We start from the raw sequence: 17,730 nt of genomic DNA on the forward strand, positions 1-17,730 counted from the left end.
TGTTGTTGGTAGGAGTTTGGTTTGTTTTGGTTTGTGTAGAGAGGTGTTGGTGAGGTGTTGAGAGAGGAAAAGGGTCTAATCAAATGTATTCTTCTATGTGTGTGTGTCTGTGTGTGTTTAGAAGAGTCCTGTGGTGTGCGTCAAGCTCAGAAACACACACACACACACACACACACACACACACACACACACACACACACACACACACACACACACACACACACACTTCACAAAACACGCCACTCTGTCCATACACTCAGAAACTCTAAAACACACAACTCAATCTTAACAAGTGTAAATATTTTGAGTGCATCGCAGAAAACGGATACAAAAACACAAAAATGAACAAGTGATAGGAGAGAGAGAGAGAGAGAGAGAGAGAGAGAGAGAGAGAGAGAGAGAGAGAGAGAGAGAGAGAGACACACATAGATACATTTTTCTTATTCAGTCCATCTATGCTCTCCTTATCCATCACTAGTTTAAAATGATCTTCCTACTTCTTTCCACGTTACCATTACCACATACCACCCGTCTTCCAGCCACAGATCCCTCTCACACACACACACACACACACACACACACACACACACACACACACACACACACACACACACACACACACACACACACATCTCTCCCTCACTCACAAACTCACGATTTCCTACCTCACTACCAACACACCCACACTCATCCTCCTCCCTATCTCCCTCACTCACTCACTCATTCATCACACACACTCATCCTCTCCTCCCTACCAACACACCTCAGACACCCAACTCCCTCACAGTATTGGATTTCAGCCTTGGTACAGCCTTCACACACCACAACACAAGGGTATGCTAGTAGAGAGTGTCTGAGAGAAGTCTGATGTGAAAAGATCTATAAGATTTAAGAGGTTTAATTGTTGCTCCTGTTTCTGAGTTTGTGATTTGAAGAGATGGGAGGTGGTGTATTGTTGCTGAGTGTTTATATACGGAAGACAAAGAGGAAAGTGTGTCAATGTGTGGTTTGATAGAGAGAATAGTGTTAGTATTTCATGTGAGGGTCATGTATGGCTGCTCTGTGTGAGGTAAAAGTTTATGAGACAGGAAATGTGATGTGATGTGAGGGAAATTACCAGCAAATGTGAATAATGTTTTTAGCTACAGAATCAAAGCATTAATGGAGACTGGATACATGGAAGGGGTGTTTATGAAGAAGTGGTGAAAGTAGTGATGATAAATGCCAAAAGGAAGTGTTCGAGAAAGATGAAGAAGAAAAGGGATAATCGTATATAAAGAAAGGTGTTTGCGGAAGATAATGATGTAGAAGTGAAATAGTAATGAAGGCAGTATAGAGAAGAAAAACAACTTAATCCTGGCAGAAAACATTGTAACCTGTGATAGAGAAGGTGTTAATGGAGACTTATAACCGAAGAATGAGTGTTAAGTGAAGTTTATGATCAAGAATAAGATGTTTTACTGGTGACACTGGTACAGGAAGACAATTATTGATGGTGGTTTTACAAAAGCAGTGTTTACTAATGTCTACTGATTAATGGTACAAGAAGTGTTGATGACTTCAGCAGTATAGAAAGGCAAGAGAGAAGTAATGTTTATTGATGTCAAGAGTGCAGAAAAAAAATGTTATGAATTCTGATGATGTTGAAAGAAATGGTTTGTTGATAAGTGATGATACAGAAGCAGAAGAGAACCAGTTATTGATGTTAAGAAAGAAGTTTTATTGATTCTGGCAGTATAGAAGGACATTGTTTATTGATAAGTGATGATACAGAAGCAGAAAAGAACCATTTATTGATGTTAATGGTAAAGAAAGAAGTGTTATTGATTCTGGCAGTATAGAAGTATTGTTTATTGATAAGTGATGATACAGAAGCAGAAGAGAACCATTTATTGATGTTAATGATAAAGAAAGAAGTGTTATTGATCATGGCAGTATTGGAAGAATCAGTTTATTCAATAGTGATACAGAAACACAAGAGAAGTGTTAATGATTCTGCCCGTAGAGAAAGAAAGACAGTTTATTGAATAGTGGTGATACGGAAGCAAAAGAGAATCGTTAAATGGTGTTAATGGTGAAGAAAGAAGTGTTATTGATTCTTGTGGCATAGAAACATTTATTGAAAGTGGTGATATGGAAGCAGAAGAGAAATGTCATTGATTCTGGTGGCATAGAGAGACATTTTTGAGATAAGAATACAGAAGTGGGTCTCTCTCTCTCTCTCTCTCTCTCTCTCTCTCTCTCTCTCTCTCTCTCTCTCTCTCTCTCTCTCTCTGTTCTAAGGGGTGTAGAGCGCAGGGAAGGGTTGCAACATTCCAGGACGGGCTGAGATGTGTCTATGCAGTAATAGTGTCAAAAATATAAACCGAAAACCAGGAGGTGTCGTGAAAATTGTAGTCGTCAGGTGAATAGTTACAATAGTAGTAGTTGGACGATGCAAGTTGTGAATATTAATGGTAGGTAGTTGTAGTAGTAGTAGGTAGGAGAAGCAGCACAAGAAGTAATAGTAACCAGGAGCTGTTATAACAAGGGGAGCCATTACAGTCTAGCCACTGCAGTCTAACACCGAGTCATTCTCACGTAACAGGAAATCAAAATAGAAGGTTTTACGACACGAAACAGCACCACAACTCAATATCTGTGTGTATTTTGTGTATTTACGTATTACTCCGCCTGCTCCCCTCCTCCCCACCCTTCCCATACCAGCCTTCATAATGGGGAGTGTCATGAATAGTGTTTTTCCAGTCAGTACATATTTTTCCAAACTGCGATAACTTTACTGGGATAAAAAAAAAAGAAAAAGAAAAAAAAGATGATTTTAAGGGAGATATTATTTTATTCTAGTCTTTTTATTTTTATTTTTATTTGTTTCATTTACTTTATTATTTTTATTTTTTCAGTGTTAAGTCTTCCAATACTTTTTTTTTCCCTTCAGTGTTTTAAATCTTCCAATACAGTTATTATTTATTTATTTATCTATTTATTATTTTATTTATGTATTGTGTAAGGTTGACATGAATGGCGCTGTGTCTGTTTCCAAGGCTGTAAGACTGTAGTGGCTAAGATTAAGATGGTTACACTACTCTATTTGCAGTAGTAGTAGCAGTTGTAGTTGGTTTTATGATAGTAATGTAATAGTAAGTGTTGGAATAGTAGTAGGAATAGGAATGTTAGTAGTAGTAGTAGTAGTAGGAATGTAGTAGTAGTAGTAGTAGTAGTAGTAGCTGCCACATTTGAAATAGTAAAGATTAGCACACACTATATCGCCAAACATATCACAACTCATGCCACTAACACAGACAATCACCTTTAATTCACCACCATCACCACCACCACCTTCACTGCCCCCCACCAGCCCTCCTTCCTTCAGTCCCCCACCTCCTTTCAACACTTTACTCAGATTTAAAAGGCAACAAAGCACCAAGAATTCTATGATGCTGTCAATTTTATGCGTCATTCTCAGCGGTCTCATGTTTTTTCAGTTTTCCGAAGGGCGAGTGGCTATGAAGTGCTTGAGATTCTTTGACACTGATTTTTCTTTATTTTCGAGTTATTTTTCACTTAATTTTGCCTTCAATGTTAGTTTGTGGTGTTTAGTTTACAGTCCATCTTTTGAATCTAACGTGTAATTTTGTGATGCCTTGAAGTGTTTTAAAATGTTGCCTATTTTTGTGATTCATTGATAGATTTATATGGCTTCACTTTCTCTCATTGTCTTTCACTTTCAGATGTCTTAGGGAGGTTGATTTTCTGATTCTAGAGTGACAGATTGCCACTTTCACTTTCCTTCATTTGTTACTCAATTGTCTAGTTAACTGGTTAGGTTAGATTAGATTAGTTTAGGTAATTCATTCTGTGGCTCTAGACTGACAGATTGCCACCTTCACTTTCCCTCACATGTCACCTTTTTTATTTATTTATTTACTTTTTTTTATGTAAGAGGGAGAACTACCAAGGGCAAAAATGTGGATATTAAAAAAAAAAAAAAAGGCCACTGGAATTGTAGCCTCCATAAAAGATTCAAAAGAGTTAGTTTATTGGTTAGGTGAGGTGAGGTGAGGTTAGGTAACTCATTCCATGGCTCCAGAGTGACAGATTAGCATCTTTGTTTTGTCTCACCTGTCAGTCAAATGTTTAGTTAATTGGTTTGGTCAGATAACATTCCATGGTTCCAAATTAACATGACTTTTTCTCTTCAAACATCTGCCAATAACGTAACCTGACTTTACTCATTCCACGGTTCCAGATTGGCATTTAACTTTCTTCTCTTCAAACGTCATATTTCCCTCTAACTTAACCTAACCTAACTCATTCCACGGTTCCAGATTGACTTTCTCTCTTCAACGTCACATTGCCGCCTTGTATAGTGACTCACTTTGGACACATCACCACCATCACTTCCTCACACTTCACTCACATTCATCACCGCACATCTGTACATATTGCAGCACACCCCACTCACCTCTCGCCAGACGCCAGCACACCGCCACTGACCACCAGCACACCCACCGCCAGCCACCAGCCATATCATCCACTGCCCGCCGCCCCCTCCACCTCTCCACCAGTCCACGTCCAAAGCTTCTATCCACAAAATAGTGAACGCATCCATGTTTATTGAATTGATAACTTTCACTCATGGCGTCTTTTTCCCCATGTGTGTTTCCCATTTGTGATTTGCCTGTGGTTGCTTAAATTAGGTAGATTTGACTAGAGAATATTAGGTTAGGTTGAGTTAGATTTGGTTTGATTAGATTAGATAAGTTAGGTTAGGCTAGGTTAAGTTAGATGAGGTTAGGTTAGGTTAGGTTAGAGTCAAATATTTTATCATGGGGACATTTTTCATGGTGGAATCTGAGTGAATATATCCTTCCACTACTTATAGAACTAAAAACCCAATATACTTTACCCCCATAAGCATTTCTTCCATAGTAAATCCCATTGTTAGGTGAGCTTAGAGTAACTTCAAACTCAGCATGTGGGGATTGTCTTAGGTGGAACTTGACCAGAGAACATAAGTGGAGTGAATGACGGATTATTGTTGGACTATTGGAGTGTTCTGAGTGACCAAGGAACGGCCAAACCAGGGATCGATACCAAGTGCTTCCAGGGGCAAGGCGGTGATGGGAAATGACAGGGAGTAGATGAGAGTGATGGGAAGCGACAGAAAATGGCAGGAAATAAGTAAGAGTGATGGGAAGTGAAGAAAAGTGATGGGGGGGTGACAGAAAATGACAGGGAAGTAAATGAGAGTGATGGGAAGTGATTTGAAGTGATGGGGGATGAAGGGAGATAATGGTGGAATAACAGAAAGTGATGGGGAGTGAAGGAAGTGACTTGAAGTGATAAAGAGTGAAGGGAGGTTATGGAAGGGTAACAGGAAGTGATGGGGAGGGATAGGAAATGATTTGGGATGATGGGGAGTGACAAAGGGATGGTGGGAAGTGATGGGAACTGACAGAGATTGAAGGGAGGTTGACTGAGAGTAACAGTAAGGGAAGGAGAGTGGTTTGGTGTGACGGGGGAGTGAAGGGCAGTGACGAGGGTGATGGGAAGGTGAAAGAGAGTGACAGGAAGTGAAGAGAAGTGAAATGTGATGATGGGAGGTGACAGGAAATGAAGGGAGGGTGACAGAAAGTGAAGGGAGAGTTGACAGAGTGACAGGGAAGCAAACAGAGGTGATGGGAGGTGATAGGAAATGAAGGGGGATGATGGAAGTGACAGGGAGTGAACAGGGGTGATGGGAATTGAAGGGAGGGTTGACAGAGTGACAGGAAGTGAAGGGAGGTGATGGGGAGTGACGGGAAGGGATTTGAAGTGACGTAGGGTGCCAGGGTGATGGGGGAGGAACATCGGGGGGGAGCCTTGCGTGTCTGTGCCAAAGGGTGTTGTACATTGCCAATATATCACTGTACAGAGTTGATTGTGACTCTTTTTGACTTCATTGTTGTTATTTTGTGTTGATTTTGAGCCAGTGTCATATCACAAGCTTTTTTTTTTTTTTTATTTGTAAGTTCATTTTTTTGTTTGGTGTGTTTGTTTTAAGCCAGTGTAGACTCGGCTTCCTATTTATCGTAGTTTATTTTCTTTGTGTCTCAGTGAAAGGTTATGTTAATCAGCTGTTATGTGCTTGTTTTGTCGCTGAAGCTTTCCTATGTATTAATTAATAGATTCCTGCTATATGTACGTTTATTTATGCATTTTCGGAGGCTGTCGTTGAAGATTCAGAGAGTGTACGTATGTGTGTGTGTGAGAAAGACTTTGAATTCCCAAGAGGTGGTTAAGACACTGTGTGAATATTGAAATGTGAAATGATTTAAGTTCCAAGGTATGTGTAACTCTCAATACAAAGATAGTTAGTCAAGACACAGTGTAAAGATAAGAAGATGAAATAATTGAAGTTCCGAGATATGTACAACTTTCAAAACAGAGAGAATAAGGTCAAGAATAAGGTGAATATTAGAAGTTAAGTTTCCATGTGTGTGTGTGTGTGTGTGTGTGTGTGTGTAAAACTTTCAAAACCGAGAGAGAGAGAACTGGTGAAGACTGTGACTAGAGGAACATGACATGAAAGATGGTGCTTTTAACCTTACACTAGAGCAGATCATGCCTTACTGTACATCCTTGCCCATCCATTACCACATCCAGCTTCACCAGACATACTTGATCAGTACGTTTTGCACTAAATGATTATATAGTCACCTGTAGTGGAATAAGTTATCTAAGCGAATATATCTTACTTTATTTATAAGGCTAGTATCACAGCATAGAGTTACAGAGTTAGTCAGGGATTACGGGGACTAGAGGGGCTAGGTGAGGGGCCGGAGGGAGGAGTCACTAGAGAGAATGTAAATAAGAGGAGCTGAAGGGAATCTAGATGAAAGAGAGTATAGGAAAAGTGAAGTAGTGATAGATGAAAAGAAGTGAGAATTGGTGTAGAGAACAAGAAGTAATAAGGAAGTAGAGTAATATGAGGGAGGGTTTAAAGTCCGCAAGAAATCAGAAGACAAACGGGAGTAGTTTTTAGTGGTATAGAGTGAATGAATGTAGGAAATGTGTGAAGATATCTAAGTCCAAGAAGATTCAGGTGAGTAATAGGAGTTAGTGAAGCAAAGATAGAGACTAGAGAAGGTCGTAGAAGATTTGATAGATAGAAGTCAAGTTGAGAAGAGGGAATAGTGAAAGAGAAATTTATAGATACAGTAGAGGAGACTTGTGGACTGATAAATAGATAGATAGAGCTACAAATAAATAAAGTACTGAAAGGAAGATAGATAACACATGTACCATAGAAAAAATTATTAAGAACAGATAGATAGATAGGTAAATAAGATAGAAATAAAAGAAAGTGCTATAAGATATTAATGAATGGTGCAATAGGAAGGTAAACAAACAACTATTAGTTCTTGTAGCCAGAAAACCAGTCAGTACTAGGCATTTGAAGGACACCACTCTTAAATCCCAGGAGATGAGGAAGGGGGAAAGTGTGGTAGGAGTGAAAGAGAGAGTAGTCACATCAAGCACTTAAACTGATTGTGGTTCTGGCTACAAGGATGACCAGGAACCAGTTGTCTTTGTACGTGGGTTTAGATTACTGATTGTGATATGTGGAAGGCGGATTAGAAGAGTGTTGATTTATATAAAGGTGCTGTAAATATTTGAGATGTAAGGTTATGGGATGAGGGAGGCAATATTGGTAAGAGGAAACTGTGGAGTAAGAAATTAAATAGAAGCATGGAATTAGGAGGCATGTTGGAAAAGAATAGTTTGTGAGGTAGAATGAGAAATATAGATGGAAAAGTGAGTGTGGTTGACAGATTGGGAAAGGAAAAGATAATTACTAGTTTTAAAAAAGGTACAATGAAACAAAGAAGAGAAGTTTAGCAGTTATAGAATGGATAATGTGTAGTGGAGGACCTACTTTTGATAGAATACACAAATTTTGATAGTCTAGGGAAGGTGAAGTGAAGTTTGTGAGGGAAAGAATAGAAGCAGGAATGAAATTAATTGTGAGAAGATAGAATGGAATGAGGAATAGTTTATGAAAGAGTAGATGTGAAAATAGAAAATCCTCATGAGATTGTTGGGAAATTAAACAAAAAGAAGAACAGTTTATGAAAAAGTTGGCATAGTAAAAGAAAACCCTATAAAGAAATTTGAAGAGGCAGAATTGAAAGAGAAAGTTTATGAAAGAATTGGTGTACAGATAAAAATAGTCTTGAGGGTAGAATTGGAATGTTTATCAGAGAGAATAGATTTGCAAGGTCCTCATTAGATACACTTACACTGCATCCATGGGTGTGTGTGAGTGTGAGTGAAATGTGGTGCCAAGACGAGTGTTGGCTTGCTTCACAGAAAGACAAGGCTGAGAGACAGAAGACAGGGAGGCAGGGTGTGTGTACAGGAAGGCAGGGAAGCAGTGTGTGTACCATGCAGGGAACAAACCTTTCCATGAAGACCAAAGCGAACAAAATATTGAATAATCGTCATGCGTTTTGTTACCACAGTGTACTATATCAGTTTGTCCTTTCCCCCTTCATTCCAGGAGTAACAAGTCATCTGTATACTGTTACAACTCACATTCCATAAAATATATGATCATTAATTATTTTGTGTCTCTATTTACCTTCTCACGGCTCCTCACTGGCTGAAATATCTTGGTGTCTAGAACAGGGGTGAGCAAATTTTTCAGTGCTAGGACCAACATTAAAAAAATCACAATCTTAAAGGGCTGCATACTATATTGACCCAAAATCATTGATATTTAACACACAAAATTAAAAGCTTCTAAAGAAAAAGCCACTTTCACACGCATGAGTACACTTGCGGGGAGAAAATAAAATGCTCAATATTATTTGGCGTTCTTTATTAATTTGCTCTTTCAAATTTACTTACATCTGTTGGGCTGCACTAATTCCTCTGGCAGGCTGTAGTTTGCCCACACCTGGTCTAGAATGTAACCTATGATGGGATGGTTCTTATCTAACTCTATTTACTTACTGGTTGAAATATTGTTGTTTTCTATAATGTAATCTCTTATTATGGTTCTTATGGTTAACTTTATCAATTAATTCATAGCTCTTCACTGGGTCTGCAATATAAACCTTTGATGTGATGGTTCTTATAGATAACTTGTCTATTTACTTACTGGTTGAATTATCTTTTTTGTGTCTATAATGTACTCTATCGTTATGGTTCTTACGACTAACTTTATCAATTAATTCACAGCTCTTCACTGGGTCTGCAATATAAACCTTTGATGTGATGGTTCTTATAGATAACTTGTCTATTTACTTACTGGTTGAATTATCTTTTTTGTGTCTATAATGTACTCTATCGTTATGGTTCTTACGACTAACTTTATCAATTAATTCACAGCTCTTCACTGGGTCTTCAATATAAACCTTTGATGTGATGGTTCTTATTCTTTGTCTATTCTCTTACTCATGGCTACTTACTGGCTAAACTAACTTAACTTATTCACAGTTTCTCACTGATTGAAATATGTCTTGAGTGTGAACCTCTTGTGATGTGGTGGTCTTATGGCTAACTTTGTCTATTCACTTACTCATGGCTACTTACTGGCTGAACTAACTTAACTTGTTCACAGCTACTCACTGGTTGAAATATGTCTTGAATTTGAACCTCTTGTGATGTGATGGTCCTTATGGCTAACTTTATTAACTTGTGATGTGATGTGGCCAGAATTATTGTCATGTGTGTACAACTTGCCTCATCCCTAACATGTGTGCTGGGACAGAAAAATGACAGGGTAGTTGAAGGAATAAGCAGTAGAGAGAGAGGTTTTCAAGACACTTCACTAGTTAAACCCTTCAGTGCCGTGACGCATTTCCACATTCATTCTGCTTACTATTTGGTGACTTTATACAGGTTCAGAAACTCATGTAAGGGATTTAAATAGTGAAGACCGGCCATTGATCTTCTGACCTCCATTGACTGTTCCTAGTATGAATAAAATGTTCTAATCGTACACAAACCAAGGTAAAAATGTGTCCCAATACTGAAGGGGTTAACAGTGTCTAGTGTATACATATTTTCTGTCATTATTTGTTTTTTTGGGGAGTCCACTTTTTCATAGGAGTATTTGCAATGATCCTCTTCTCATCTTCCCTCGGTTAAACTTCTTATGTTAAACCAAATAAGTAATGAAAGCAAAATGAGGCAAATAAAACTAAAAACTTCCTTACTCTGACAATACTGCTTCAGGTTTACGCCGTGGTAGTGGAACCATGCGTGCTTTGGGGTCCGAGAGGTCTCCAAGCGCACGGGTTCGAATCCTGCCCACGGTCCGAGTGTAGGTTGGGCTTCCTCACTCGGGGCAATGGTTTCCTAGTGGGTGAGCTCTGAGATAGGAGGTACCACAAAAAGTAGCCCCTTTAGCCCATAAATTCCCATAAAAAAAAGCCCACATGGTATAAGAAAAAAAAAGGATAATGAGAAGAGCATTAAAAAGTCAAGTTTATTATAAGAGTAAAAAAAAAACAAAAAACAGGTAGCAAAATGTAAGACCAGTTATCATACAGGCTTAAAACATAAAGATCAGCTTCCTTACTTTACTTCTGTGTCATGTGCTTGCCTCTTTCACAAACCACACCAAAGACAACACAGCAAAGACTTCACCATAGCAAATACTTCACCACAGCAAAGACTTCACCATAGCAAAGATATCACCACAGCAAATACTTCACCGCAGCAAAGACTTCACCACAACAAAGACATCACAGCAACAAAGACTTCACTGCAGCAGACCACCACAGCAAAGACTTCACCACATCTGCCCTTGGAATGAGATGCCTTGTCTGGACCCTTGACCTTTGAACTTTGGAATGTGTCAGAGGTTTATTTCAAGACACTGACTTATGAAGAGGACAACGATCAACGTGTACTATTATGACTCGGTAGGAAGAAAGGCTGGCTAGATACAAAAGCAGGTTACGAAGTGTGCTGTTTCCTATTATCGCGGGAAAACAAGATAGAGAAGAATAACAAACAGAGACAATAATTACTACTATACATAACAGCACCCACCTCTTCCTCCTTACTCTTCTGACAATATAAACGGAATGGAGTAATCTTTCATTTCATTGCTAGAAGAGATAACAGAATAGCAAGTAAAGGAGATAATTACAAAACATTACAGCACCTCCTCCTCTTCCTCCTTATTCTTCTGACAATATGAACAGAATAATTGAGTAACCTTTCGTAACATTGCCGGAAAAGATGACAGAAGAATAGGAAGTGAAGGAGGGAATTACTGTACACTATAACACCCTCCTCTTCCTCCTCCTTATTCTTCTAACAATATGAACAGAATAATTGAGTAACCTTTTGTAACATTGCTGGAAAAGATAGGAATAAAAGTAAAAGTGACAATTATAATAAAGAATAACAAGGAAGGAATTACAAAACAGTACAGCACCACCTCTTCCTCCTCCTTACTAATCCTTCCTATCACTAAAAAAGACAACACAGAACAAGAATAACAAGCAAAGGAAACAGTTACAAGACATTACAAGGACAGCATCCTCCTCCTCCTCCTCCTCCTTACTTATCTGACAACCAAACACACTCAAAAAAAAGGAAAGAGGAAGAATCATTAATGAGGTAAAGTGTGAGACATGAATGAGGAAGAGCATAAGAGAACGTGAATGAGTATATGACCAATCAGAACCTTAAAATGTTGAATTAAGAACAAGAGGAAAAAAATAGTGAAGACTCAGAACTGCAAACTTGGAAAGACAGGAAAAGGAAGAGATGAAAGTGGCCAAGGAAATTGAGGAAGATGAAGAGGAGGAGGGAGAAGAAAGGGAGACAATGACCAAGGCTTCTACAAACTTGAAAAGACAGGAAGAGGAAGAAAAAGATTAAAGAGACCAAGGAAGAGGAAGAATAAGAGGAGGAGGAGGAGGCAGAGGGAATGAGACAGTGAACAAGGCTTTCTACTAACTCAGAAAGACAGGAAGAGGAAGAAGAAGAGGAGGAAAAGATAAAAGTGATAAGGAAGAGGAAGAAGAGAAGGAGGAAGAGAAGATGAAAGTGACCAAGGAGGAGATGAGACAGTGACCAGGGCTTTCTACAAATTCGGAAAGACAGGAAGAAGAAGAAGAAGAAGAAGAAGAAGAAGAAGAAGAAGAGGAAAAGGAAGAGGAGGAAGATTGCTCAGGTAACATAAGATAAGGTCAGATAAAAACAGCAATAATGAAAAATGATATAGATAAAAAAGAATAGATAATACTAGATGGTAACTGAGGATAAACAAAATTAAATGATGAGGACACTATATCTAAAATCTACCATCGTTATTATCACCACTTGCCTTCAAACACCATCATCTTTTACATCTTCATTCACCATCACCATCACCATCTTTTTCATCACCCATCCACCTCATCACCATCAAAATTACTTCAAACACTATTATCATCATTATTTCCTTCATTCACCACTTATCACTATCAAATGTAGACTTCACCACCACTCACCATCACTATTATTTTTTCCTTCATCCGCTTATCATCACCATCATCACCATATCTTTTCCATCATTCACTTATCACCACCATTAAAGACTTCAAGCATTATCACCACCATTTCTATCCTTCATCCACTCATCATCACCATTAGAGCCTTCAAACACCACCCTCACCATCAAACCGAACCTTTATCCATCCACTATCACCAGCACCACCACATCACCCCTCAAAGCACCACTATCATCACCACATCTATTCCTTCATCCATTCATCACTACCATCACCATTTACTTCCTTCATTCATTCACAATCACCACTACTACCACCACCACCACCACCTCAGTCATCCATCTTATAGCTAACACAGGTGTCGACTCGCTGGATGGATGTGGAGAAGGATTTAAGGCGGACTTCCTGAGAGTTGGCGATAAAGCAAGGTGGTGACTCTATCCATTTCTCCGAGGCCTTGGTGTCCTTGTGGGTGTACACTTGGAGGTCAAACGAGCCTGTGGATGTATAGGTGTTAGGATATAAGGGTGTATGTGAAAGTAGGGTATTATGAAGATTTGGCTCAGTACTAGTTACCATTCTAATAAACCAAAGTATTGTATTATTATTATTATTATTATTATTATTACACACACACACACACAGACTACCTTTCCACTTCTCATCCAAACACAAAGACCACCCTCCATCTCCACCTACACTTCCACACTCCATCCTCTACCCTGCAGCTCCACTTCCACCCACCCACCCACCTCTACCCTGCACCTCCATTTCTTCCCTCCACCTCCACCTTAATCCTCTACTTCCACCCTCCAGCTCCACCTCCAGTACTCACACACACAGTCCAGTAGGGGGAGGAAGGTGACGCAGGCTGTGATCTGCCTGATAACTTCTCGCATCTCCTTCTGTATCAGCTTGAGGTCTTTGTTTCCAGTCTTGCCACTGTGAAGTGAAGGAAGTGATTAACCTCTTCAGTACTGGAACACATTTTTACCTGAGTTTTGGGTGTGATTAGACCATTTTATCTACATTAGGAAGGGTCTATGGAGGTCAGAAGATTAATGGTCACAGTCTTCACTATTCTAACTCCCACACAAGTTTCTGAGGCTGTATAAAATCACCAAATAGTAACCAGAAGGAATATGGAAACACGTCATGGTACTGAAGGGGTTAAGGTGTCAGAAATAATGCTGGGGAGAAGTACTGGTTGAATTAATGAGTGAAATTGAAAGAAACGACTGTATTTCAAATTTAAGAGTGTAAGAAGTTGTCTGAAATATTGTTGAGAAGTACTGGTTGAATTTGAAGGGGTGAAAATCAACAAAAACAACTGCATTTCAAATTTATGAGTATTGAAAAAGATTAAAATGTCCAAAATATTGTTAGATAAAAGAGGTAAATTTCATAAAATAGTTGAATTAATGGGGCAAAATTAATACAAAGACAATGCATTTCAAATTTAAAAGAAAGAGACGTGATTAAGATGTCTGAAATATTGTTAAGAGTAGTGAAATTGATAAAAACAACTGTATTTTAAATTTAAGAGTATAGAAAGTGATTAAGATGTATGAAATATTCTTGGGTAGAATGAATAGAACAGGTAGAAATGAATAGAAACAAGATGCAAATTATTAACTATAATTATAAATATCAAGAGAGAGAGAGAGAGAGAGAGAGAGAGAGCAGAAAAATCAAGAAACCATAGCAGAGAAATAGCTATACCTGCCTATCTATCTGTCTATCTGTCTATCTATCTATCTGTCTACCTATCTTTCAATCTATCTATCAAATTTTCATGGTTTCAGTGATGGTTTCAAGATAGGAGGAAGACAAACACTTAGAAAACACAAGCACTCATTGTTGTAACCTTTGAAAACAGTACTAATGGTCTCTAAAAGGTCATAAAATGGTCTAAAAGTTTTCAAGTGTGGCCTAACCTATTTATACAGTCCATTAATTTATCTATCTATCTGTCAATTCACCCATCTATCTATCCTTCAATCAGTCAATTAATTTATCTATCTATCTATCAATTCACCCATCTATCTATCCTTCAATCAGTCAATTAATTTATCTAACTATCCATCTATCCTTCTATCAGTCAACTAATTTATCTAACTATCTGTCAATTCACCCATCTATCTATCCTTCAATCAGTCAATTAATTTATCTATCTATCCATCTATCAGTCAACTAATTTATCTATCTATCTATCAATTCACCCATCTATCTATCCTTCAATCAGTCAATTAATTTATCTATCTATCCATCTATCTATCTATCAGCCTTACTCCTTGGCATCCTCAGCAGTGAAGCCGGTTTCTTGCTGCACCATGAAGTCCCATCGCTCCAGCACCTCCTTTGTATCCACGTTCGCCACCACCAACACCAGCCGCTGCACCTCCCCAGCCTCCAGCCACTCTGTAACCAACATACACACACACACACACGTTCACGGGTTAGTTTAGGGTTCGGATGTGATTTGGTTGAGTTTGGGTTTAGTTAATTTGTTATTGTCATTCATTTTTTTCATTTATTTATTTATTTTTATTATTATTATTATTTTTTTTTTTTATGTAAGAGGAGAAGGCTGGTTTGTGTGTGTGTTTGTGTGTGTGAAATAGTTTTGTCTGTTTGTCTGTCTGTCTGTGTGTCTCTCTCTCTCTCTTTCTGTTGTGTTATCCTATCTTTCATATTCTCTCTCTTGTAATCTTCCTTTTTCTTTTCTTTCTTTCTTTTTTTCATGTACATCTATTTTTTCTCTCTCTTTCTCTCTCATTTGCTATCCTTTCTTACTTTTCCCCATTCCTCTCTTCCCATCTATTTTTTCTTTCCATACTCTCTCTCTCTCTCTCTCTCTCTCTCTCTCTATTATCCATCCCTTCCTCAATCATCAAATCTTCCTTCTATCCTTCCAAAAACACATTCTTTCTACATAACCTCTCTCTCTCTCTCTCTCCAAACACATTCTCTCTCACCTCTCTCTCTCTTATAAACCTTCCAAACACATTCTTTCAACACCACCCCAACTCTCTCTCTCTCTCTCTCTCTCTCTCTCTCTCTTATAAACCTTCCAAACACATTCTTTCAACACCACCCCAACTCTCTCTCTCTCTCTCTCTCTCTCTTATAAACCTTCCAAACACATTCTTTCAACACCACCCCAACTCTCTCTCTCTCTCTCACCCTTGATCTGCGCCAGGATGTTGTTGAGGTAGTCTTTCACAGCATTGTCAGTGGTGGTGTAGACAGTGAGGCCGTACTGCTGGGCGAAGGTGAAGGAGTCGGGGGGGTAAATGCCTCGCTGGTACAAGATGCTGTTGATCCCGTAATCTGGTCAAGGTACGGTGAGTGTTAGTGGATGATAAATAGATGGATGGATGGATGGATAGATAGATAGATAGATAGGTAGATAGATAGATTAGGATAGGTAGATAGATAGATAGGTAGATAGATAGATAGATAGATAGATAGATAGACAGATAGATAGAAATACTTTTTTTTTAATTTATTTGGTCAGGTGGAGTGAATATTAGTGGATGCTTACCCTGTGGAACTCATTTTTATTCATTTTTTTTAATATTCTTATATCTATTTAGTCATGTGGAGTGAATATTAGTGGATGAAGTGAATGTTAGTGGATTCTTACCCTGTGGAACTCCTTATTCATTTATTCATATTTTATTTATCTGGTCAGGTGGAGTGAATATTAGTGGATTAGTGTGTTAGTGGAGTGAATATTAGTGGATGAAGTAAATGTCAGTGGATTCTTACCCTGTGGAACCCCTTATTTATTTATTTATTTTTTATTTTGCCAATCTGGTCAGGTGGAGTGAATATTAGTGGATTAGTGTGTTAGTGGAGTGAATTTTAGTGGATGTTTGCCCTGTGGAACTTCTCTGTTTATTCTTTATCTACTTATTTATCCATTTTTTTTTGTGTAGTGAATATTTGTGACTGCTTATCCTTTGAAATTGCCTTTTATATATTTATTTTCCATTTTTAATTTATTTTTCAAACTAAATATCTGGTAGCATGGAATTTAATGGATGTTTGCCTTGTGGAACTCCCTTGATTTCATTGGTTTATTTATTTTTCCCTTTATTTCATGTGTTAATCCATTTATTATTATTGTTTCTTTTTTAAGTAAATATCTGGAGGGGTGGAGTGAATATTAGTGGATGTTTGGTAAGGTGGAGTGAATATTAGTGGATGTTTATATTGTGGAACTCCCTTTCTTATTTCATTTATTCATTTATCTAAGCAAATATCTGGAGGGGTGGAGTGAATATTAGTGGATGTTTGCCTTGTGGAACTCCCTTATTTATTTCGATTATTCCATTTGATCAATTGTTCTTTATTTTAATTCCACGTAGAAAGGAAGCAGGCAGTTTCTTGCACATTAAACTGCTTATAAATGATCCTGGCCTAGTAAATATGAGTGGAACATTTACCGTTACACACACACACACACACACACACACACACACACACACACACACACACACACTTTACCAACAAACACATGGTCATTCTAAACACTCACTTACTCCTATTACTACTCATAACTACTTAAACTATTCAAATTTGAACCTTTTTTTCTAACCTACACAAAAAAACATTCACTCAAACCACCCGCCATATTTAAGACCCCAGTTTTCACGGCCCCCCAGCCCCCAGTGACCCCAGTAAGCTTCCATATGTTAGGTCAGGAGGTCAAAAGGTCATGGTACTCACAGAAGAAGTCGGACACCAGCTGTGCCGAGCCTTTGAGGGTAATTGCGTTGGTGACTTCTTGTCCTGTGCCCGCCATGGTTTAGTTGCTCAAATTGTGCCTCTCCCTCTCTCTCTCTCTTTCCAACGGGGCTACATTTTTATATTTATTTTCTCTATTTAGTTTATCTTTATCGTTTTAGTGTGCGTTTATTTTTTCTGTATTTTTTAAAGTGTTTTTTTGTTTATTTGCTATTTTGTTATTGTTGATTATTTCATCTTGTGTTTTCTAATTATATACCTAGTTATTTGGTAGCTTATATGTATTTTTTTGTTATTTTCCTGCTATATTCTATTAGTTTCTCCTTTCTTTCGTATATTTTAAATGTTTTGGTTCTTTATTCACTATTTATTTGTTTTTTTGTTATATTCTGTTAGTTTGTCCTTTCTTTCGTATCTTTTAAGTGTTTTGGCTCTTTATTCACTATTTCACTGATTTATCTTGTGCTTTCTAGTT

The 17,730-nt window shown here is 38.1% G+C and overlaps 2 protein-coding genes across 2 annotated transcripts in view; one reads left to right on the forward strand and one right to left on the reverse strand.

Annotated features, from left to right (window-relative positions):
- Nucleotides 1–8,605, forward strand: part of LOC123499593 (protein FAM91A1-like) — a 28,186-nt gene extending 19,581 nt beyond the window's left edge. Inside the window, 1 exon segment of the mRNA XM_045247855.1 lies at nucleotides 1–8,605. This exon segment is cut by the window's left edge and continues 246 nt beyond it. The gene's annotated coding sequence lies outside the window, so the exon portion shown is untranslated.
- A 1,858-nt stretch (nucleotides 8,606–10,463) lies between these two features.
- LOC123499635 (mitotic spindle assembly checkpoint protein MAD2A-like) lies at nucleotides 10,464–17,361 on the reverse strand. The gene is made up of 5 exons (XM_045247967.1): nucleotides 17,238–17,361; nucleotides 15,687–15,833; nucleotides 14,792–14,921; nucleotides 13,336–13,442; nucleotides 10,464–12,997 (listed from the first exon to the last, which is right to left on the reverse strand). The coding sequence occupies exons 1-5, from the start codon at nucleotides 17,311–17,313 to the stop codon at nucleotides 12,831–12,833; spliced, it is 627 nt and encodes a 208-aa protein (XP_045103902.1). The 5' UTR covers nucleotides 17,314–17,361; the 3' UTR covers nucleotides 10,464–12,830.
- Nucleotides 17,362–17,730: the final 369 nt, after the last annotated feature.

Source organism: Portunus trituberculatus, chromosome 8 (assembly GCF_017591435.1).
Source record: "Portunus trituberculatus isolate SZX2019 chromosome 8, ASM1759143v1, whole genome shotgun sequence".
In the NCBI taxonomy this organism is placed as follows: domain Eukaryota; kingdom Metazoa; phylum Arthropoda; class Malacostraca; order Decapoda; family Portunidae; genus Portunus; species Portunus trituberculatus.